Source organism: Watersipora subatra, chromosome 3, assembly GCF_963576615.1.
Source record: "Watersipora subatra chromosome 3, tzWatSuba1.1, whole genome shotgun sequence".
NCBI classification, from domain to species: Eukaryota; Metazoa; Bryozoa; class Gymnolaemata; order Cheilostomatida; family Watersiporidae; genus Watersipora; species Watersipora subatra.
Window position 1 is genome coordinate 66790374 of NC_088710.1, and position 25329 is coordinate 66815702.

A 25329-nucleotide genomic window follows, 5' to 3' on the forward strand; every position below is an offset into this window, starting at 1 on the left:
CCTAGTTATTAAGGTGATGTAAGTTTGAACTGTATAGCCCCCAAAGAAATGCCTCATAATTGTTTATGAATTATGTGTGCCATGAACAAGTCAACATTGTTAACAAGTCATCGTAAATAAATGTTAAAAGATACTAGATCCTTGATGACGAATAAAAGACGGTAATGAATATTGACCTCTACATAAACCCCATTTGGAGCTCAGCTATTCAAGCACTAGTCATATCAGAAATAGGAGTAAAATTGGTTTCAGTGCCAACTTTTTGAGAACAAGGCTATTATGAAACTTGACGATCTCAGAGTAATGGTATGAGAATTTTTTAACATCATGTATTATTTAGGAGGCTAATGAAATTGCTAAAATTGTGATTAGTTTTTTGCGAAATCACTGATGATTAGTCTACATAAATAACAAACATTCTAATAAATGAACCCAAACAAACATTACTTAACTGATTTTTAACACATGCCTTATTCAACACAGACATAGTTATTATTGCTGCTATATTGGCATCACACTGTTCTTAATAGGGGTGAAGATGATACTAAACTCGAGTTGTCAAAATTTTGTAACCTCACCAGTTTCAAAACCATGTTTTAATAGCAAAACCTCTTGCGAATTGTGAAATATTATTTTTTCTTTTCAATATTGCTATTGTGTTTTTAGATATTTTAGTGATTTTGGAAAATTTCTAGATGCAAGTGGTTTTGCAATTTTTCTGGAATTTTAAAAAAGTTGATCAACTTTCTTGATTCACAACACTCGACAGGCAAGTAAGATATGCAAAATACATCTATGCAACGAGGTATGTCAAATACTAACTGTATCCGTGACACCAGCAGCTGTACTAATTAACTAGAAACTGGAATCATCTGCGGGCATTTCTACAAGGTTGGTATGCAGTCAAGCTCAGCTGGAAAGGTTCCAATCAGATGAAGGATTAAAATATATTATCAACTTCAGGAGTTCTATGACCTCTACAATGACCTTTACAATACTATTGCTTTCAGTTTAGAGGATTACGAGAAAACTTGCTGTTAAGTTAGAGAGAAATGAGGCTGCACCAATCAGACAAAAAAGAGAAGAAAAAGGATTTAAGAAAACTGATTGGTCATTTCATATTAGACTTCAACATCGAGGCATCTGCATTAAATATTCGACAGTTATAGGTTCCATAGATTTCCTTCATAGAATTCAAATGGCCTAACATGCAAAGCTTGCTCTTAGTTATATATGTACCCACAATATTTGAATACGATGTATTATTTATTTCTGGCAAGAAAAAAAACTGAAGGTAATTCTGTGAATAGTTTTAATTGGCTATATCTGGTTTGGTAAATCCAAGCAAATAACTTAGTAAAAGTGCATTCATTAGGCTTTACTTTCTGGTCAAAAGGTAATAATGAATCACTGGCTCTCCTTATGGCTGCAAGGCTTCCAATGCCATGAGAGAATTCATTGAAACACATAATGTTTACATTTGAGTGTAAGACTTCTGACATTATGCAAAGCTAATTTACATTTTGAGTGTAAAAAATTTTTCAAAGACCACAAAATCTACAGTAAGGCTTTTTCTGGGTCAAGGTTATTTTCACTTAATAGCAAACTTAAATATTCCATTTTATATCAAATTAATGCTTAAAAATAACAATTTTATGTTTTGCACTTAGAATCTCTAAATTTGACATGGTTATTTAATTTTATGGTCACTTTACTGGAAACGAATAGTTATGTATCCTTTAGATTCAAACTTTCAACTGATGTTGGTTGGTTGAATGGTTAGATTATTAGACTCCCTCTCCAATTGCTTCACCCAGTATGCAAGTAATGCAGTGATTACATCACGCAGGTCATACACTTAACGTAGCTAGCTGACACTGCTGGTGGCAACTGCTGTTTTATCATAACCCTCCTCGAGATTATATAACATTTAGAATGTCATAATAAAAAAACAGCTGCGTGCAGTTCTGCGTTTCGTTCTTTTGACATAATCATGTTTATTGCACAGATCTGATTCACTGCAAACAGTATTAATGATAAATAGCTAGCATATGGAGTCCGTATCAATGGCAGCATTGTGAATCACGATGACTTGCTCAAATTTTTAACACCATACATTCTAGGTATGTGTGAGACAGTGAGAGAAGAGATGACGGCATTTACTGCGAGAGAGAGAGAGAGAGAGCTTGTAAATGTTTGAAACAGTTGTTCAATTGCAATATGAGGAAGCTAAAAGGTTGGCTCAGACACTGGCAAAATCGAGAACTGGTGTTAAGCTGTTAACTTTTTACTGTTTGAGGGCAATATGGGAATCACACAATGGTCAAAGGCGCTGACACTAGCTATCCATTGTTGTATTGATATCAAAAATGTTTGCCGCAAATGAGCTAATTCTCCAATCAAATTTATAAACAGTCAATTCTATAGTTGCTTCAGGCAGTTTGTAAATTGATAAAAACGACCAGGTAACACATATCAATACAACGCTTAGTGTTTCATTTCAAAACAATGTTTTTGATCGACATTACAAAGGTTTTCTTTAAGAGAAATGTTATCTCTTAGCATCTCTCAAGAAAACTTGGTTTTTGCTCGCGTAAAACCTGCCAATTTGGTTTCACTCGTATTGTGTTTTAATTGACAGCAACCACAATTGCTCCGTTTCCAAAAGGGCAGCGCAATATCTTCTTCATCTCCTCAATATAGCTACACAAAAAATGAAAATAAATAGCAGTAAATTTTTTCACAATACTGTATATTGTTTATCAAAAGTTTTGCACCACGTTATTTTGAACTTAATGTTTAAGCACAGGCTACTACAAATATGGCTGCCTCCTTACTCTACGCTGTGTGCAATGAACTGCATGTTTGAATTAAAATATAAGATTTGGCGTGATCAAGGACACTTAATAGAGTTAGTCTTCAAAAGGGCAAACATTTGACAGCTGAAGATCTGTTTGGTGAGTCTTAAATAAGGAAGCTGCCAAAATTGTTATGTGATACTTTTGCATCCCAGGCTCTCTCATACTGTCATTTAATTTGTCATTCATCTCATGCTGTCCAATAAAGCGGCAGCTGTGCACTGATTTGATACCCTCTCTGAGTCAGCGTGAGTGCACCGCCCTACAGTGCAGTTGGTTGAGGACTGCGTGTGCCGCAGGTATATAAAGTGTTTCAGACTAGTGTACACTTTACTGTCACACAAATCATCAACAGGCCAGCCATGAGGCTTTATACACTTTATCAAACAGTTTCTCTATTCACCGTCTTCTTTCAGGTAAGTGGTTTTGGTGTAGAGATCGCTGACAGCTATGCAATTCATTGCGGTGACAATCGTACAGAAGATAATAGACTATTTTATTTAATTGATGATGTTACAGTAACAGTTTTTTTTTTCTGACTTGGCAATTCTCAACTGCCATTCTTGCAGTTGAAATATTCTTCAGCAAGTTAACCTGATTGGATTACTTTCAAATTTCTAAGGCTACAGCTCCATATTTATGCTTAAATTTTAGCGAAAAGTATTTTTAGCCAGTATTAAGTGATCTCTTTGATTATGTTATTGAAAGTCAGCACTTGGCATTCAAGGTTTAAGGGCTGTTAAATATATATACCTGTATATATATATCATTAATATCTATCTGCTACTTTCATGGCTTCACCATTTCAATCGCAGCTGGCAGTGGCCTCTCGACCATTTGCTATAGAGGCACCTGCAAGCGCCTCCCCTCCCCACTCAGATGCTCATATCACCATAGACCGGGTCATTCAGAGGGTGATGAATGCACACAACCAGCCTGCTATGGACTCACCAGGTAAGCTCTAAAATGGAGATTGGGATGTGTTGCCGCCTGACCATATTTAGCATTGGTTGCACTGGCAGTTCAACATCTCATTTGCCAATAGAGTGACCACATGGCCATCACTGGGTACAAAACATGCCGCAGCCTTTCAACTACATTGGTAACACTGGCCTCTCTTTTAACCCCATATTGGTCAGCAACATCCTTACTTCATAGTGTTGCTATAGAGTACATTGTTATAAAAAATATTGCTAGTTGAATATGGTAGTTTTGCATAGAAAATTTAGTTTTAATCAACATATACCATTTTAACTTTTAAATGAAGATATTTGTTTATTTCTGTGTGTGTCCGGCCAATGCATACTCTAAATATTTGAAAGCTCGAGACATTGTGTGTTCAGTTTTGAATACACGCTCATGAATGCATGCTCAGATGGTGGGAGCAACAGATTCAATATTCTACTAATGTCTATTCCTTTGCTGTTTTTGTGCATTACGCCAATCCTGGGGTTACAGTCAAGGTTTTAGCAGTCTCTCATTCCTTAAAGCGTCTGTCTCTATATGTTTACAGCTATGAAAAGATATTGTATCAATATTAAATTAATATAATGTAGCAATATAAAATTATATTAATATTAAACTGTTATTAAAGTGAAAGTGTTTTTTGTTGTCACTGATTGAATGATAAAAAACCTAGGGTTGATATTGGACATGGTGGCAGCCATGTGCATCTTACCTGGTTGAAAAACTATTAAAAGTGAAATGTATTCTAAGTTATATAATATATTGCGTCGATCTTGCACAAGTCGATCTTGTATACAGCGCTGGACCGCAAAGAGAGTGCCAGGAGAAGACAATATTAAAGTAGTGGACTAAATGCTTTAGAGATCTGATATACAACTCTCTTGAGTAGTGTTTAGTATTTGTATCAGTGCTAACCTCTCGTAACTACAACACTGTCTACACACAGAGATGTATGATATGAGAATAGAGGTGCCCTTGAGAGCTGGAATAGCTACTACGTTTGCTGCCCAGCTGTCAATCCTGTCCTTGCTGAGTATTATGCCTATTACATACTCGACTAGTTAATTTAAAAGACGTGTATTTCCTATGTTTGCTAATAGTGGCCAGGTGTCTTTTATTTTCACATGCTCCCACTTATCTTCTACAATCATGTCTAATAGTTGGAGCTGTCTCGTCCCAGAAGTGAACACGCTGAGGCTGTCATTGTATGTAGCTTATCGTGGCTGCCTGTTTCCTTTTTATACACCAGCTTATAATACTCGCTATAAGTATCTCTTTGGTTCGGTTTCCTTTACTTTATTTCTTGATATGCTGTCAATTGTAAAATCTAACAAATGAAAACTAACTTTCGACCAAAAAAGTTTTATAACTTGTAAATATTTTTTATTAAAATTGGCGGCTGCGCTTACTTGCAGAGTTATCATTCCTTAACCGGTATGCGCAGGCTGTAGCTAGCAGATGTATTCACCAACTCCTTGAAATTCAATAGTACTTATTTAAACCTTATCGTTTTGCAGAAACAGCTGCCATGTTGATGGGCGGAGACTCGACGATGAGACTAGCTGAGATGGACATGCTTCTAAGCAAGGAGCAGTACGAGAGCCTTTACGGCTCACCTCCACTTCCTCTTCACGAATCTTCAGCTAGTGACAACAGGTAGTTCTTCGCTTGAAATATATTGTCTCTGATTAGCGGCTAAGGCTGAACTTCCTGTCACGCCTTGTCAATATTTTCAGACAGATTCTCCATGCCTCAGATAAACTGAATAGTCAGATCACAAACTCATTTTCTGAACACTTTCTCACAAAGGGTAGAAGAAAGCACAGCTTGATGTTTCACTCTCTCTTTCAGTTTGTCTGCCCTGTCGATACAGGTGTACTCATGATTTGTTTATTAACTGTAGGATAATTGATGACTTGTCCATTGAATGCTCTGCTAACTTTTTTTTCTCAGCGTGATAAACTGGCAGAAAAAAATCCATGAACTGCTGTTATTACAAGCTACATAGCATGAAATTATAAATCTTTTCTTCCATCTTGCTCTGCCCATCATTAGAAAAGAGCAGACAACTCGCTATATCATATTTCACTATACATGTAGTTTGTCAAACTGATGCAACTGCTAGTCTGAACAAATATGCTCGCAAATATCAGGTTTGAGTGTTTGGCAAAATGATTGGCTATTTTTTTTTATCCTTTGTCTGTAAGTTAATGGCTTGTGTTGCAGTTGCCTTCTTTTTAGCAAACCTTTTCCCATTGCAACACAACTCCAAAAAAACTTAGTTTCAACTGCTAAACATTCAGGAAATATAACTAGTCTTAAGGTATAATCACTCACTCACAAATAGCTCCAATATTTAAATATCATACCATTTGTAAAAGCCATTTTGTTTTTGTTACATTATGTGCATATCTGCATATTAATATCATTTTGTACTTGGATGTCTGCAGGAAGCACATGGATGGCGAAATTACCAGGGAAGAGCCTGAATTAGCTAGAGGAAAGCGGAAGGCTTATAGACGTGCCGTACCATGGACTAATAATGAAGTACCATTTGTCTTAAATCCATGGGACTTTTGTAAGTACTTCCCTAACATAAATGCTACTGTTGAAAGCAATAGTGAGCAATGCTATAGATGTTTGCTGATAGCCATAGGTTTGTAGGTCTAAGATATGCGCAGGCACAGCCAGCATACTAACTGTAATTTGTATGTCGAAACGGGTCTAAGTATTACTTTATGTCAAAGCAATGTTGCTAAAAAACGTTTTTGGTTAAAGTTTTAGGCATAAGAGACCGGATTAAATGTTCTGCTTTTAAATAGTTGATGCAAAGGTTATACAGTAGATATTTAATAATACTCAAGTAAGCCACTGCATATGCTGTCCACAACACAAGTCTCTGCTAAGCTGATGTCTTCTATATCCATGTTATTGTAGCTGGAACAGAAAGAGCTGTCATTCACCTTGCTATGCAAGAGTGGGAGCAATATACATGTGTCAAGTTCAGACCATCCAATAGCACTGACAATAACAAATTGGTCTTTCAAAATGGAGTAGGGTAAGTCTGAGCCAATATTCAGTGAACTGTGTGAGGGACAACCTGCGGAGCTGTATTTATGTTTAGTGATTCTCTATAGTACTACCGAGGAACCTCTATTTAAACGCCACTTCTAATTGACTACCCCCTCTATGTGAACACCACCTTCATTTGAACACCACCTCTATTTGAACGCCACCTCTATCTGACTGCCACTATGAGAGAAAGGCTGAAAAATAGAGCGCCACCTTTTAATTGAACACCACCTCCATTTGATTGTCACTTTGACATTCTTTGATCTTCACGAACCCATAATATCAAATGATCAGTAAAAAAGTGTTCACAAAATTGAACTAGCAATGACTCTGTTACATCAACTGGTAGACATATTTCTTGGCTTCCCAATGTATATTTATTAAGAGATCTTTGACAAGTTCGAGGTAAGGTAGCAAAATTATTGCATCCAAAAGGGTTAATATCGCTCCACCCATAGGAGAGGGCAAAATATAGGCGACATTTGCTTAGCTTGTGAAAGGGCTAAATTTATCTTTCCAAAATTCTGATGAGCTATTTGAAAAATACAACGCCAGCCTCTTTTTGAACGCCACCTATATTTGACCGCCACTATAGAAAAGGGTTGAAAAATAGAGCGTCATGGCATTCAATTAGATGTTGTACAGTATTTTAGAGTGTACAGATGTTAGTTTTGTGGGAGTTAACCCATATTAAGATGAGTTGTAGTTTAAGTTTTTCAGCTAAGTTAGATTAATCAGTTCTGTTGTTATGCTGCAGTTGTAACTCCCAACTTGGCCAAGTGGGCGGCTCACAGGCGCTCAATTTAGAAGCACCAGGCTGCAGATTCGTAAGTAGTTAATTCTGCCATGCTATACATATATATCTTCTGACACAATTTGTGAGTAAATGAATTCATTAGCTGGTTCTGGTCAACTTGTAAGTTTCCAAATCATTTACTTTTAATTTTATTACAGAAAGGACTTTACCTGCATGAAATAGGGCATGCGCTAGGACTAGTTCATGAACACCAGCTTCCAGACAGGGATCGATATATTGACATCGTGTGGGACAATGTGAAACCGGAATGGAAGCAGTGGTTCAATAAATATTCTACGTCAGATGTTACTCAAGACAATCTGCCTTACGACCTCACTTCTGTAATGCATTATGGGATAACCGTAAGTCTTTCCTATTTCTCTTCTTAGAGCTTACAGTCCACTACATTTTTAAGCTTCAATATGCATTGATCATTGTGACAGGCGCATACCTTTGTTACAGGCATTCTCATTTGATGATAAATCACAAACCATAAAGGCTCGCGACCAAACTCATGAAGAAAGCATTGGAAATGTTTACAAGAAGGAGTTGTCCTTTACTGATATTAAGGCTGTTAACAGCATATACCAATGTGGTGGTAAGAAAGCTTTGTGCTATTACTGAAAACCAAAATGATTCATTTTTTATTTGTCAATGTAAAAATCCTTGACATCTTAGGAGATTTGTTAATGTTTTTGTATCATTTTAGCTCATTGTCCATCGAGTGTACAATGCAGCGATGGTGGATATGTTGGCAAGGATTGTATGTGCATATGTCCGGATGGTGGCAACTCTTGTCAGACTAGACCGTTACCTCCTCCCATACCTGAGGAGAGCTGCAAGTGAGTGCTCTTTATCACACCTTCATACCCATTACAAAGCAAAGCTAGCATATGTTTATTAGTTTTGCCTGAATATTATGAGCTTGATCAGTCATTAGGATTCTGTCTGTTGGAGCATGGTCTAAGTATTAGACTTGTGATTGTTGCCTACCATACATTTTCACCTGATGGCCAGCAGCCTTAATGTAAGAAAAGTATAAATAGCTGAAGGCATGTGTTTTAAGCCAATGGCATGTGCCAGCACTGGTTGCCATGTGTCAAAATGCAACCAGTGCTGGCACTGGTTGCATTTAGACACATGGCAACCAGTGAATTTTGTAGTACTTAATACCATGTGTCAAGCTGGCATGTTAATGTCATGTGTCAATGCGTAAAAGAATGTGTTAAAATCTGATGGCAAGTGTCAGCGTTTGATAGCATGTGTCAACATCTAATACCATGTGTCGACATCTGATGTATCCTAGCTATGGGGTGTTACTAGCTGTTGTTTTTGTTGATAGAAATGTACATCCCTCTGATGTTGAGTGTGATAAATGGGCCAATGATGACCAATGTTCTTTAAACCCCATATGGATGATAGAAAATTGCAGAAGTTCATGCAGAAAGTGTGATCGAGTGAGGGAGCCTACCTTACCACCCAAGCTCTGTACGAACAGGTACAATGCGCACACTTCTTCGGGTTCGCTGTTGAACAACCTAGATCAGTCCATGGCAGTTGAATTCTGTTCAAATAGTATTATAGCTGAAAACTTGTATGTCTATTGAGCAAACCTTATGAATTTTGACAGTTTTGACAGTAAAGACTGTGACACATATGCTCTGTCTGGTGAATGCAGTGCAAATCCAGCTTGGATGTCTCACAACTGCGCGGCGAGCTGTGGATGGTGTGATGCCTCACCATGTAAGTTCTTTTCTCCAGTACAATTACTAGTATCCTAGCAGTAGAGTGCGCTGTGAAAGATCGCTACGATAAAGCACAGATAATAACGATAATACCAATCATTCATATGTGACAGATTACGGTCTATCGGCGCATGCACCAGAGCATCAGCGTACCGTGCTGAAAATTGTGAGTTCGAATCCTATACAATGTAAATTGTTTTAGCAACCTCAAACGGTGGCTTTGGACAACCGATGGATGAATACAGATGTCATTATAGAAATGTTTTTTGCTCTGGTCACCATTGTTGTGGAACCTTAAAAACAATTTAATTTTGTATTTACTATAAGTTAACACGTTGATCTGTTAGTCTAATCAAAACAAGCATAAATAATGTTATACCTACCACAGCATGCAGGGACCTTTATCCTGACAGCAGCCAATGTGCAGTATGGAGAAGCAATGGATACTGTGATCGAAACCCAGCATGGATGAGAGCCAACTGTAGAAAGACCTGTGGTATCTGCTCCAATCCTCCTCAAGGTAAGAGATGGATTGTTTCCATTAAGCTAATGTTTGTACAGCATCATACAATGTTGGTCAAAATTTCCCTCTGGCTCCTTATCTTTCAATAACTCCTAGATATTTTGGTTGTCAAAGAGTGGAGCTAATTTTATGTTTAAAAATTTGTAAGCGAACCTTCATTGTGCAGGTTTGCAGATTTACTCAGGTTTATGTGTATTTTAAGTCTAAACAATTGTACAGTCAGCTTAGTTGTTGTATTACTCTTTTAATGTTCCCAAAACTTGTGCAAATAATATATATTATTTGTACAAGTTTTAGAGAAAGTCTTGATGTCTGTGATTTGGTCTGTATTTTAATCTGTCCAGCTATAACTATTAAAATCTTGGAACAAAAAGCTCGCATCATGCTGGATTTGAACTCACGAAGATTGCAACTGCATGTTAGTAAACCAATCATCTAACCACAAGTCTACGAAGGTTCTTACCGATATGTTGCTCTTACTATATACTGTATACCCTTTTCCCGATTTCACACGCTAAATGGCGTATTAGTTGATACATTGTGCTTATGGGTTAACATGCTGTTATGAAATATTTTTGGTCTAACTATAAAATACGATGCTTTTTCGGCCTCACTATACTAGGGCGAATTTGTTTTCCCACCATATGATATCAACAAAAATTTCTCTCGAAATTAAAATTTGATAATTTGTGTACTGATTATATACATTACTAGCTGTGCTACCAGGCATTGCCGGGTATTAAAATTCAGCTTATAAACAATGAGAAATAATAAGAGTTGCCTGCAACTTGCTATTAGCCTGGCAGATTGCCAATGGAAAATTTTAGTAAGCTAACTAATGACAATCACTTACTTACGCATCACCCCGCGGGGTATGCAAAGCCGTTGGTTATGTGCTACAATATAGCGACTTATATCGGCAAGCAAACAACTCAATCTTTGTGGCCTATTGGGTTGCGCGTCGGACTGGTGGACAGTAGGGTCCGAGATCAAACGTTCTTCAGTATGGTTTCTTTATTCCAAGATTTTAATAGCTATGGCCGGAATGCAGACATACTTTGAGAAATATATATATAGATTAAGAGATATACATTGCTCGCCATAGTGAGTTCAGCGTTATTCGTTATGGTAAAAACAAACTCGCAAACAGATAAGTGATAAAACTTTAGTTGGAAGTTTGAAGTTTACTAAAATACATACTAAAACTTTTTTAGGTATGTGTTTAGTAAACTAAATTCATTTAAGTTAGATTCAGCGATTATGTTACACATCTATCTCGAAGGTAAAAACTTTCCCCAGTACGTTTTGCTCGTAGTACATTGTAATGTTACATTTTCTTGCAGATCATAACCACAAAATGCACTAAAGTTATTGTAGGTAACTATAGTTACTAAGGTAAACATAATTATTGTTTTGTTATTATTTTTTAATGAGGATGATTTTGATGATTTTTACCAGGTGTTTGCATTAGATAATCACTATGGGTTTTTTAAACCACTCTATACAAGATTTTCACCTTATAATACCAACACTGAAATGACCTAAAATCATATAATTGTATACCAAATAATTTTTCATTGTAATCGCTTGTAAAACAGATTTGCTAGGGATTTCACATTTACATTTAAACACCTTTATGGTTTTATTTTTCCTTCTTAATTTATTTCACCAAAACACTTCTTTCATTATATGAAATTTAAAAGTTACAGTTGTTTGAAAAAAGTTGAAAGGCTTTACAGTAGTTTTATTTTTTCTCCTAATTTATTTGAACTGCACAAAAAACACTTTTCTCATGATATGAAGTTTAAAAGTTAGAATGGTAAACGTTGTATATGTTAAATAAAAATAAATTTTCTGTCTAAAAACTGTTTTACTACCCAGGCAATGCTGGGGATTCATCTTATATATATGTATATATATATTTATATAAAAATTGATTCCTCACCCCGGTTAACCCGTATGAGTGGTAGTTTCTGCTCTAACTCGGGTCTCCTACCAGAGACCTGGGAGTTGGAGCACTCGCCTCAAGATCTTAGCTGTTCCCAGTAGCGCACTTTTCTGCAACTCACCTGAGTTGATTGCTGTTGGTATTTGGGCAAGCCACATTTTATGCGCCGGTGTTATTGCGCCCAGTGCCCCAATGACTACTGGGATTACAGTTGTTCTTACATTCCAGCATTTTTCAATCTCTTCTCTAAGAGGGAGATATTTCTCTACCTTTTCTTTTTCTTTGCTGTCTATATTGTAGTCATTGGGTACTGCTATATCTATTATAGTAGCTCTCTTGTTCTCCTTGTCCACCACCACTATATCTGGTTGGTTTGCTAGGACATGCTTGTCAGTCTGGATGTAGAAGTCCCAGAGGATCTTAGCGCGATCATTTTCATTGACCTTACCAGGAGTTTCCCACCAGTGTTGTGGTTTATTAAGACCATACTCGAGTCATAGACTTCTATACACAACACCTGCGACATGATTATGCCGCTCAGTGTATGCATTTCTTGCTAGCTGCTTGCATCCACTGATGATGTGTTGCATGGTCTCAGGTGCATCTTTGCACAGTCTGCATCTAGGATCGTCTCAAGTGTGATAGATCTTTGTTTGGAGTTGCCTTGTTGGGAGCACTTGCTCCTGGGCTGCCATGATTAGCGACTCTGTATTGGCCGTTATATATGTCTGCCACATATATGTCTGGTGAAGATCGCCAACCTTAGATATTTGTCGGTGGTAAGCACCATGAAGTGGTTTCGTGTGCCAGTCAATTTCCTCATCATCAGGGCGAAGGTCCATTGTAAGAGCAGCTGATTGAAATTCAGCTAGCAACTTATCTGAAGTGGCCATAGAGGCTGCATAGGCTTTGATGCTTTGCTCTTCCTCCTTCACTGTCTGCTGTACACTTTTGAGTCCCCTACCGCCATCTTTCCTATCGAGATACAATCTAGTAGTATCAGATTTTGGGTGGAGTGTTCCATGCATGGTCAGCAGTTTACGAGTTGCTATATCTGTTTCCTTGATGGCTTCCTCAGTCCACTTTATTATGCTTGCTGGATATCTTATTACTGGCAAATCGTAGGTATTTATTGCCATGACTTGGTTCTTGGCATTTGAGCTGGCTCCGTAGGACCTGCCGAAGGCATTTTTTGTATTCAGTAATGGCTTTGTGACGTACCTCGGCTTCGTGGTTGATGTTGCTTTGCATAATCCCCAAGTACTTGTACTCTTCTTCTATATCTTTGATGGTACCAATTGGCATTCTTAGGCCATCTGTGAGCGTAGAATGGCCTTTCTTAAGAATTAGCCTTCCACATTTCTCAATGCCGAAGGTCATTCCGATGTCCTTGCTGTATACCTGAGTGAGGTGTATTAGCGAATCAATGTCCCTTTCTTTGTTAGCGTACAGCTTGATGTCATCCATGTAGAAGAGGTGGCTTATCTTGGTGCCACTTTTAAACTGGTACCCATAGTCAGTCTTCTCCAGCATATTGCTTAGAGGGTTTAGGCATATGCAGAAGAGAAGCGGTGATAAGGAGTCACCTTGATAGATGCCTCGCTTAATTTTTACACCCGCCAGCTTTTTGCCATTAGCCTCCAGTTCCGTCTTCCATTTGGTCATTGACATCTTGATAAATGCCACAAGAGTAGGGTGAACATTGTACATACTGAAACACTCAAGTATCCAACTATGGGGAGTTGAGTCATAGGCCTTTTTGTAGTCGATCCAAGCCATGGCAAGATTGGTATGCCTTCTCCTGCTGTTTTGACAGACCGTCCAATCCACCAGTAACTGATGTTTGGCTCCTCGGGTGTTGCGCCCAGTTCCTTTCTGAGCACTGGTCATATAGCGACTTATGTGCTCTTCTAGTTTGTCTGTAACTATTCCTGAGAGCAGTTTCCAGGTGGTGGGCAAGCACGTTATTGGTCAATAGTTTTTGGGAATCGGCCCCTGCTTTGGATCTTTTATCAGAAGTGCAGTTCGTCCTTTGGTCAGCCATTCCGGATGGTTGCCTTCTTCTATTAGGCATTCCATTTGCTTAGCCATTCTAGTGTGAAGTGATGTCAATTTGTTCAACCAGAAGGCTTGAATCATGTCATGGCCAGGTGCTGCCCAGTTTTTCATACGCTGCACTCTGCACTTGCACTTATTTTTCTTCGCTGATGGTGAGTCCTTGCTGAGCCACAGTGTGTTGGTGGCTCTCTTTAAGCCTCTTCAGCCAATTTGCAGTAGTGTTATGAGTAGTCTCTTTCTCCCAGATGTCCTTCCAGAATTTTGACGTGCTGGATCGGGGAGGATCTGACATTGGCCTCCGCAGTTCTCTTGGGTATGGTCTTGCTAACTCTCTGTAGTGGTACCCTCCTTCCATAATCATTAGCAGCTGGCATCTTGTTGATGATATTTTCCGCAAGCTCCTTCACCCTTGGGTCAAGGTCAAAGTACATGTCTTCTTCAACTTGTGAGTCAACACAAGATTGTGTATGTGTGACGGTGTGTGATGATATGCACTCCTCGTTGGTTGAGGTTACTTGGGTGAACTGTTCCCTAATTTCATCTACCAAGTTCTGACATGAGGTGCCGCTTGATTATGTTACTCCTCTGAGCTACAAGTTGCTTAGCGGTTAGTGGCAATTCAGGGCGCATGTTTATCCACAGTTGGCGCATCGTTCCCATATAGCCCCACTTTTGAAGTTCACTCATAAAGTAGCACTGCATGAGGTCCGTGTTATCAGTCCGAGTCCATTTCATCCGTTTTGAACCAGTAGCCCATTTTACACTGCCTTGTTCTTGTTCAGCTACAGGTAGCGCGGATCTTGTTTGACCGGGCGACGTCCGAGCCGGCATGGCTTTTGCACTCATCATAGAGGTTGTAGATGTTATACAAGCAAGGGTCTTGTCTAAGGACCACCAGAAGGGTGCAGTTGTTGGGGTTTGAACCTAGGACCTAATTAATGATCACTGTCCCAACACCTTACCAACTGCGCTATCCGTCCTGTATATATATGTATATATACAATATATATATATACATATATATATATACTATATATATATATATATATTAAAGCTATTGGCTGTTTGGAGACATGGTGTTCAAAAATCATTGTTCAGTGTAATCATTCACGAATCATCAGTGAAATATTTCACGAAACCATTTTTCAGCACGTATATTCAATCATCATTTATAGATGTAATCATATGTTACCGTCTATCTTGATTAAACCTGTAATAGTAGTTGTTATTCCTAAAGGTAAGGCCACACGTATCGTGTAATTTCAACTAATCTGGGGAATTCCATTCGTACGAAATTTCTGACCTGCCACACGGAGTTTCCCCACCACGGATTCGTACGAAACTAACTTTCAACTAGCCAATCAGAACGCGGTGATAAATTGAGGCCGATTCCGTTTCAATCATTTGCTTCAGTACAAACATGCACAAAAGAAAACGACCTTCAACATTCAACTAACCTTTTCAACCGACCAATCAAACAACGATTCGTAGGAATTTCTCACATTTCGTCCAAGTCAGGATTCGTTTATCATGCGCAACCAACGTTGGACGAATTCGTCCAAATGTCAATTCGTACGAATCGTTTCGTCCAAATTTTGCCGATTTCGTGAGAATTTTGTCTCGTGTGGCCCTACCTTACAACTTGTCTTGGTGATGAGTTCATGTCTTTAATGGTAAACTATATCATTAATTCCTCTTAAGGATCCACATATTCTTGAGAGGCCTTATGTGGCTGCTCATTGGGATAATGCTTAGATATCACTCACCTAATATTTAGTACATAAGTCGACCCTTAGATACCACCCTTTCATCATTTGGTGTAAAGGATAGCCTTGAGAAACCACTCGATCATTTGATAAATGGGAGAGCTGTAAGGTACTACCAGAAAATTTTTATTACAAATATCTTTTTTGGTTATCCCAATATAGCATTTGCTCAAAAATATCTAAACGTTTGTGGTAATTTTATAAAGTACTCCTTGAACTAAAACGGTGCCATCTGCATTTACTTACTGTCTACATTATGTGGAACCAGCAGTTGTTTTATAGCAACAAACATAAGAAAGTTATGCTACAACTACAAGCTATGTAGCATTGGTTGTCTTAATTCTGACCTTTTTATGCTCATTTTCGGCATTCTACATTCAGTATTATTAGCATTCACTAGCATTACAGCTGTCTGCAATTGTATGAAAACAAAATAGTCGTTACTGGTACAGTGATACTTCAACTTACGAGTGCTCCAACGTACGACAAACTTGAGATACGAGCCAGCTTTCAAGCAAGTTTTAGCTCTAACATATGAGCCATGTTTGAGATACGAACATTTGAGTCAGTTGCCAAGTATGCCGGAGGTGTTTTATGAGAACAGCATCACTCTGTATTTTTCAACTGCTCAGGTTATACTTTTGTACCGTGTTTTTTGTGTACGATTTTCTGTGCAGAATTATGTGAATTAAACGTACTGTGCGCAGACCAAAAGTTTGCCAGTAAAATGAAAGATAATACAAAGAAAAAGCAAATGATAACAATTGATATTAAACGGAAAAATATTGAAAAATATGCGAAATGTGTATGCGTGATTGAGCTAGCTCGGCAATATGACAGAAATAAATTCACAATTATCAAACAGAAAGATTATATTCAGGGCATTTAGTTCACAAAAGGACTAACCATAGTTTCTAAACGGCACAGCGATCTTCACGATCGCTGATGGAGAGACTGCTCAGGCATTGGATAAAAGATAAACAGTTGGCCGGTGACAGCGTAACGATGCTACATGTATGTGGAAAGGCCGGTGCTATCTATCAAAACTATAAAAATAGACATTCGGACAAGTTGGCTAGTGGTCGTGCATTAACCCTTTGTGACGACACCTGTGTTCGTCTTAATCGCAACATGTTGAAAGGGTGACAAAGGCAAACGTCCTTAGATAGGTTCATTTGAAAATGGCCGGCTAGCCGTAAAAGCGAAACAAAGGAAAAATTAGCTAACCGGCGACAAACTTCAAACTACGAACGCCGAAGAAATTTTAATTACGTTAAGTTAAAAATGAAAGTTTGCTTTTAAGTTTGCTTCTAAGTTTGTCTTTTAACACTTTGATAAAATCCAAATTTATCAAAGTCAACTGTTGTAACGAAGGATAACTTATATCTCTTTCCCTGGCAAATGCTAGCGTTAACTGCTATTGTATGTATTTAATTTTACATTTTAATTAATCACATTTCCTTGCATTATTTTTTATTTGTTGCTTTTTGAAAGCATGTAGTACGTTAGGAAAATAACCAACATGTTCTTTCTGTTACAATATCTTGTTTTGAGTGTTTTATTTGCATTTTGTTTAGAGTATGGAAACCAATCAATATATATTTGATTTTTCTATATATAAATAAATTGCACCAACATGCGAGTAAATTGACATACGAGCTCAGTCTCGGAACGCATTAAGCTCGTAAGTCGAAGTATGACTGTACAATGTATATTATATTTTTAGTGTTGTCTCCTCCTTACAATGAGGGAGTAACTCTAAAACTAACTATAACAATCCTTTGAACAGGCTGTGAGAATAAGGCCGGGGACTCTGTGTGCTATGCTGATGCCTCTGTTGGAGAATGTGAAAGTAACTCAGCTTATATGCTTGAAAACTGTGCTATGGCTTGTGGGAAATGTGAGTCTATTCTGCATCTTTCACTCTTCTATATTCTTTATGTAGGATAACGCAATGGCGGCTTGGTTAGGTTGACTTGCCGTTGTTCACTTGGAATAAAAACATTTGGTTTTAAAACACACTCGAGTCGAGAAATATTGAGCAAGGTTTATTGCATTCATTTGCAATATTGTTAATAGTTTGGGGTGGGTAATAATTACCACCCTTTATTTAACAAGTCCTGTGTTCTAAAATACGCTATCAATAAACTGAGTTTAAAAAGTTAAAGGCACAGGCTTGAATATTGCCTAAAGAAGACTTGAAGTCACAGAAGGTACTCAATAGAATAGCAACAAAATGTGTAAAACAAAATTATGATAATAAATTATAATTATAAAAATAAAATATATATAATTATATTAATTAATTAATATAATTATAATAATAAAATAAAAATGTAAAATAAAGTTGTTATAATCATCCTTTATGTTTAAATTCGTTACATTACTTTATGAGAGAGACCCTGGTGATCTGCAGGCTGCCACTTGCGTCTGGTGAGTGCGCTGCCATCGACTCTACAGGGAACTTAGGCTTACTCTGGTTCTGTTCTTCACTTAATTGCAAGTATAACTACTGCTTCTGGCACTCCTTAGTAGGCTTACGCGTCTCTTAGTAACTCAATGTGGTGTGTCGGAAGTAGCATTATAGTCAAACTTTGCAGGTGGTTCATGTTACAATGAACACCCTGATGACGCTGTCTGTATTGATCTGGCAACAGCCGGTGAGTGCACCCTCTCTCCTGAGTGGATGGGCCGATACTGTAAGAAAGCTTGTGATGCCTGTGATGGGCTTGAACTACCGATAGGTGAGTACAACTGGTATAGTTTTGTAGCCAGTCAGCGGTAATCTGGCGCTGCCTTCACTTTGTAGTTTTAGTCTAAGACAGATCTGCAGCTCAAAGCTAACACAACACAAAATATAATTAATGAGTACAGGATGAAAAAATACTGATACATAATACCGTAGTAACCTTAGAGATTGTATATAAGTTTTGCAAAGTATTAGTTACTGATGTTCCTATAACAGACCTAGCTTGGTACTACTAATAGTTATTTGCTCATGAGTTGCAATAGTTCATAACCTTTGTAGTATTACTAACAGTTCTTTGAAAACACAAATTAAAAATTTGTAAAATTAAGAAATTCAAGTAGATTTTTATGTAGATTGAGCTATCATTAATAAGCATTCATGTATTATGTTTCCTTAAACTTGTATTCTGTTTACCAACTTCGTATGAATTGTTAAATTATGAGTATATATTTCTAAATGGTGAACATCAAGTTTTTACCTAATTATTTGTCTGGTTGTTTGAAAGGCTTGTCTATGCTTGTCAATACTTGTCAACACTTGCTGATGCTTGTCGAAATTTGTTGTTTGAGATACATTCAAACCAAATTTTAAATTTATTATTTTTGTCTTTAAATGTAAAAATCTACCTTGACACGGTGTGAAGATTTAAACATCATTGCGGATACATGTATTAGTGCTTCAGTCCTTTAAAGCATTTTAGTTATTAGCAAAATGCTGTTATCAATAGTTTAAGGAATCTTCAAGGTGTCACAATTTATTGATTCCCAAAATCAAAAATTGTTATAAAAAATAGAGAAATTTGAAACTTCACTCCGAGAAAGCATATAAATCTATAAAATATATAATAGCGGTTTTGATGCTACATATATATTGATTACATTACACAAGTGCTAGCTTTAGTTTATAATTGGCAGCTTCATATAATTTCCTGATTTTACTTGTAACAATGCGTGAAATACACGTAACCACTTATACCTTGTTTATCTTGTGCAATTTACAGTGCCAAGAGTACACTCATTTGTTGAAAGCAATTTTTAAAATGGCCTCCGCATAATAAAAAAAAACTTTTTACAATGATTTTGTCTGATAACTTGATAACCTAAATTGAGATACATCAGTGCATGACTGACAAGTGTTACACATTTGTCAGCCATGACTGACAAGTGTTACACATTTGTCAGTCATTTGTCTACCTGAAGTTGACAAATAAACAGGTAATCATTTGTATTAACTGCTAGCACCTTGAGCTGCAGACTTTCTAGTTATTGCATTGTAGTTTTTTGTGATTGACACCTAATACAGCCTACACAGGCAGTTCACAATAGCTTTAACGCTTCATTTGTAGGAGAGGCGCGACCTTGCAGAGATAAGAATGAAAAATGTGGTGAATGGATGAGGCGAGGAGAATGTACAGCTAATCCAAGCTGGATGATACAGAACTGCCAGAAGAGTTGTGACAGATGTAACTGCATCAACCAGCATGTGAGTGGCAGCAATGATAGTGGGTCTACATCAGCTTCTTATATCAATAACATAAATGATAATAGTGGAATAGCAGAAATCACACTCAAGTAGTAGTTATCGTCACCAAGAGTACAAGAGGAGATAACTCTATTGTAGTATACATGAAAAGGTCAACAGAAAATAGTTGAAACCGTAGAAAATGCCATGCAAAGTGTTGACTATTGTTGTTTTTTACGGATATGGCTGCCTAGCATTACTCGCTAAAGGACCTGTATGAGTCATTATATGTCAGTAACTGTAGCTACTATGGTTCTAGTATTAGTAGCGGTATTGTTGGTAGCAGTAGTAGTAGGAGTACTAATATATTAGTAGTAGTCGGAGCACTAATACAGTAGTAGTGATAGTCATAGTAGTAGGGGTTCTTAAAATGTAAATGTATATAATAGGAGTAGCGGTAGAAATAGGGTGCTAATATAGTAAAAGTAGTAGTGGTAGTAGTAGTAGTTACAGTATTGAGTGGTAATAGCAGTAGTAGTGCAAGCACTAGTAGTACTAATTGCTGTTGATGAGGTTGCTTTGCAAATATAGATTACAGAAGTAGTACATGTATGTCAGCATCAGCTATCAAAGCAGCAAAACTAATATTATAAGTTTATTGCAATTTGGCTTGTTCAACAGCTGATACACATATACTACACCTAAGCATATGTTGAGCCACTATACTCTAAGTAACATTGTGGAAAATATTCTTTTAGTTCGTTTAGACTGGAATGAATGTTTCACTCAGACCTTTAGTAAAATTTTAAGAGTGATGATGATGTGATTCATACATAGCTAAACACAATTCACTTTATTACAGGATGATTCAAGCTGCGAAGTTTGGGCTGCACGAGGAGAATGCGAAAGCAACACACCTTGGATGAGTGAAAACTGCCAAAAATCATGTCGTTTCTGCACAAACCTTCCTCCACCTTCCGGTATTTGTATAACTATCACACACCTTATTCACTTTATATAGGAGAGATACGATCTCTATTACTTGTCTGGACAGAGTATCGGTAAAATTCAAGTTTTATATTTGGTAGATCGGTGCAAAAATGTCTATACAGTGGATGCAAGCAAATGTGATGAATGGCAGCGAAAAGGAGAATGCTTTACAAATCCTCTGTTCATGATTCCTCAATGTCGGCAGTCGTGCACTCAGTGTGACACACAGAACAGTAAGAGATATTCTAGAGCTATAACACTCACTATGGGGTTATTTTAGCAGTCATCGCTGTTAGTTTAATTGACTTGCAACCTCTGGTTATCACAGTTAGCTTACCGGTCCAACATTCGGAGTGATCGGACAATGCTGTGTCTAGCAGGAGTTATCTTTCCCATTTCTTTTGCTTACCCTAATACGTCTATAATAGCGTGTACATGTATGCCTTGACATCAAACACCTAACTCTGCTATTTTAGTTTTAAATACTGTTGTAGACTTAGTTCTGATGCTAATAAGGTGTATGTGAACACGTACCATTAATATACTTCTAGATATGAGTTTGTTGATCAGAAGGCTTCTCATACTTTCTTGTTGCATGAAACATGTAGTAGAAGGCTGAACTTGCCTTTCTTTTGTTTCAATGTAGCACATTCTACTTTTACTGAGGCATCAGCACATTAATAGTCTGAGCTCCTAGCATATGCCTATGCACTGCCTTGTTAGTATTATTAACAACTATCATTGCCATCAGGGCAGACAACTCTTAGAGATCTCCCAAAAAGTTGCTCTTATCTGCTCATTTAAGGTTTTATCTTTTGATTAACACTGATTAAGTAAGCAGCACTGAATTAGACTGATATTACTAGTACCTTTACTACTTCTGACTGGTACTGCTACTAGAGCCAGAACTTGAAACATGTAGGCTACTGGTTATAATTAGCTAGTCACTAGTGCATAGGACTTTGCCGATAACTGTCCTACATATTGACACATGGTTTAACCAAATGCATGTGCTTTAATTCTATAATTACTTTTTGTATTGACGCTATGCCCTACTTTTTGTTTTTTGAGTAGTTCAACTACAGCGGAACAAATTGCTAGACTTGAGGAAACGCTCAAAACTTTGAACAATTAAACACTAAAGTTTAACAAGAACTACGTTTAACTAGTACTTGTAAGTTTGGCAATCTCTTCTGATCTTAATAAAAACTATGAACCATTACAACAATTTGGCATTACTAATAGGCTCACTGCTAATTTAATTTTCACATTGTTAGCGTGTTTAGAATATAATTGATCGAATTGCACCGATCCTCACTGAATCTCTGTTAGCTAACTGAATATTTTAGGGTGTGAAGAGTGGAGCCAGTGGTCAGCTTGGACGGGCTGCAGCAGAGAGTGCGGCACCGGAATGAGGTCAAGGACAAGGCGATGCATGATGGGAACTGAGCGCACGGATGATGAAATGGTTAGTTGCATATTGAAGGAGTGTGCAACTACCACAGTTCCTACAACCACTTCCACAACAATAGACATGACTATAAGCACTGAAGCCCCTCCAACAACTACAGGTAAGAACCTTGGCTATTTTTTGTGTTAGTCAGAACAAGCTTTTTGCTATTTGTAATTGTTGTGTTTATTTTACTTCATTTTATTTGGTAGAGTCAGCAATTATCTCTCCTGATTGTAAGAACAAGCACCAAAGAAATGCAGACTGTGATACATGGGCGCGATACGGGCACTGTGAGAGTAACCCTTCTTGGATGCATCTGAACTGCGCCAAGTCTTGCAAATTATGCATCAGGTATCTAGCTAGTTACATTTTTTATGCGTTGGATAAAGTTTTAAAGTACTATTGGCTATTATGAAAGATGATTCAACAAAACAGGTTGGTAGTGCTGTTTTTGAAGCTGCATTTTCCGAACATTTAATTCATCTGTAAACAAAAAAGATTTACTAGGAAACCAGCTTACTGGTTTCTGGTTCTGCTCATATTCTAGAAGATGGGAAAAGTTTCTCTGCAAATTTAACATAAAGAACCATTCTGATCATTTTAATAACAGTGCATAAAATGTTAAGATAAAACATTTATATTATACTGTCATAAACGTCAGATTTTACCATCTTATTATGGCAGCTACGAGACGTGCGTCAATACGTATGGGGATGATGAGCAGTGTCAGCTTTGGGCTGATGATGATCAATGCACGGCCAATCCAAGTTGGATGCTTAGCAACTGTGCCAAGTCTTGTAACCAATGTAAGTGAACTCTTATTACTTATGTTATCTGAGTTACTATGGAAACAATATCCTGTTACCCTAGGACACTTATGTATTCGCCTCTTCTAACTTTCGCGTTGTCGCGGAGTCGTCCTCTCGCGAAAATTTCATGAGCAAAACTAAACTATCATAACGAACGAGCGAAAACGCGGAATTAAATAGCTTTGTTCATTGATAGTCCAAGAAACAAATGGCAGCAAGCGATCAAATTGCATTATCGATCTCGGCCACACAATTCTACCTGCGGATCACAATTACAAACTAGTCCCAAATTGAAATTTTTTTCTTTTCGGTGAACCGAACCTGATGAATCTAATTATGTTTGTTCCACTGCATTTATTTTCACATCACTATATTTTTGCACTCATCAGAGCTGCGAAATTAAGTTGCATCAAAATTTTACTCTGTGATGCTACTCACGAAACTAAATACTAGCGAAATATAAGTGTCCTAGGGTAGTAGAAGAAATACAGGCCAGATAGCAGGCAAATCAGTAGCGGCTAATGTTTGAGTTCATTGACCTGCAATAACAATAATAAAAATAATCTCACCCAATTGTTTTGCAATTACAGTAACATTTTATTTGGTGGAATAGAACAACTTTAAAATTTTTCGCATTTTTCAAGCGACTGATATAAATGGGTAACAAATAAGCTGGTAATCATTTGAGATTCAAATCAAAAACTACAGGAGTGAGACCACAGACTATAGGAATAGAATCGTGTCCTGCTAGAACATGTAAGAAAGGAGATGATTATTACAGCCAGCAAAGCTTTTGCTGTGAGAATTGTCATTATGTAACAGAGAGATTGTGTTTCACAGGTGAACAACCTCTAATAACAACTACTACTGCAGCGACGAGAGAGCTGTGTCTTAACCTGCACGGTTCTGACAGGGAATGTGAAGCATGGGGTGAAAGTGGGCACTGTGAACAGAACCCTGGTTATATGCTTGTAAATTGTGCTAGAGCTTGTGGGGCGTGTGAACAGACCACCAAATCAGTTATAGCCACAACAACTACCGAACGACCTCCTACTACAGTTGCAGTCACTCGCACCCCTCCGTCACCAGGTAAGTCTCTAAAGGAGCATAGTCTAGGCTATACCTTGTATTTGGCTGTAAATTTCTATTTTATTTGGTGGAAATGCCATAACAATCATATCATGAATTGCAATAGCAAGTTATTTGTTTAACTTGATGTGCTTACGGCTTTCTTTTGGAGTCGTTTTCTCAACAAGCACGCTTTTTGCAGACTGTATCGACCAGGCTGATTCATGTGAGGCATGGGCCAAAAGCACTAGAAGCTACTGCACTAGCAGCCAGTATGTTATGGACAATTGCAAGTTAGCCTGTGGTCTCTGTTCGACAGGCTTTGAAAAGGAGGCTGTACAAGTTTTTATAGCAGGTAAATGTTCCAAGCGCCGCGTTTAAAGGCTGATTCTAGAGAAGTAACCTTTGAGTGTCTTTCAAAATGAAACCCATTAAATATTGAACGCATTGAAAATGCTGCTTGTTTCTATATCTGTTTCAGATATCTCTCCTTGTGCAACCTCTATAAAATTTCATAGAGGTTTCGTATGATATTTGTTTTAGACAAGTGCTATGACAAGTCCCCCGACTGCCATGCAAGAGCTCTCAAAGGACACTGTATATCCCAAAGAACAAAGATGCAGAAGTTGTGCCCTTATTCGTGTGAACATTGCCAGCCTAGCCTCTGCGTCAATACTGACTCAAACTGCAAAAGATGGGCTGCCGCTCAGGCATGCCACATTTTTCCTACATTAATGTTTGAGAAATGCAAACTAGCCTGTGGTTACTGTAGCAATGAGTCGACAACGATCAGTGTAACTCAACCATAATATACAATCATTCCAAATTATTTATTTACTTTTACAGTCTTTTTGGCTGAGCAAATAAACACTGTCATTAAGTCTAAATATACTCAGTATTGTTTCAATGTCTGCTGCTTGTAATTGTGCCCCCTAAAGATCGGTAAGAAATCAAACTATACATGAGATGGAACATGCAAGTTGGTTTTCAGATATATTTAAGATATAATATAACTATTGTCTATTATAATAATGGATAATGGCAATTAGAAATCATTTATTCATTTA

General features: G+C 37.5%; 1 protein-coding gene across 1 annotated transcript; it reads left to right on the plus strand.

Annotated features, from left to right (window-relative positions):
• The first annotated feature begins 3649 nt into the window (after nt 1–3649).
• LOC137390905 (uncharacterized) lies at nt 3650–25071 on the plus strand. Its single transcript, XM_068077221.1, has 21 exons — nt 3650–3812; nt 5342–5480; nt 6275–6402; nt 6762–6882; nt 7654–7723; nt 7851–8054; nt 8155–8290; nt 8402–8534; nt 9323–9418; nt 9785–9957; nt 17522–17632; nt 18333–18476; nt 19827–19963; nt 20805–20922; nt 21031–21165; nt 22282–22503; nt 22595–22736; nt 23070–23191; nt 24035–24283; nt 24465–24617; nt 24806–25071. The coding sequence occupies exons 1-21, from the start codon at nt 3650–3652 to the stop codon at nt 25069–25071; spliced, it is 3162 nt and encodes a 1053-aa protein (XP_067933322.1).
• Nucleotides 25072–25329: the final 258 nt, after the last annotated feature.

Excerpts from the sequence above, each read along its gene's own strand:
- LOC137390905 (XM_068077221.1), top strand. The coding sequence starts at position 3,650 with ATGGCTTCACCATTTCAATCGCAGCTGGCAGTGGCCTCTCGACCATTT. Across the intron at positions 8,291-8,401 it reads CAGCATATACCAATGTGGTG|CTCATTGTCCATCGAGTGTA; the intron begins GTAAGAAAGCTT and ends GTATCATTTTAG. Across the intron at positions 8,535-9,322 it reads ATACCTGAGGAGAGCTGCAA|TTTTGACAGTAAAGACTGTG; the intron begins GTGAGTGCTCTT and ends GAATTTTGACAG.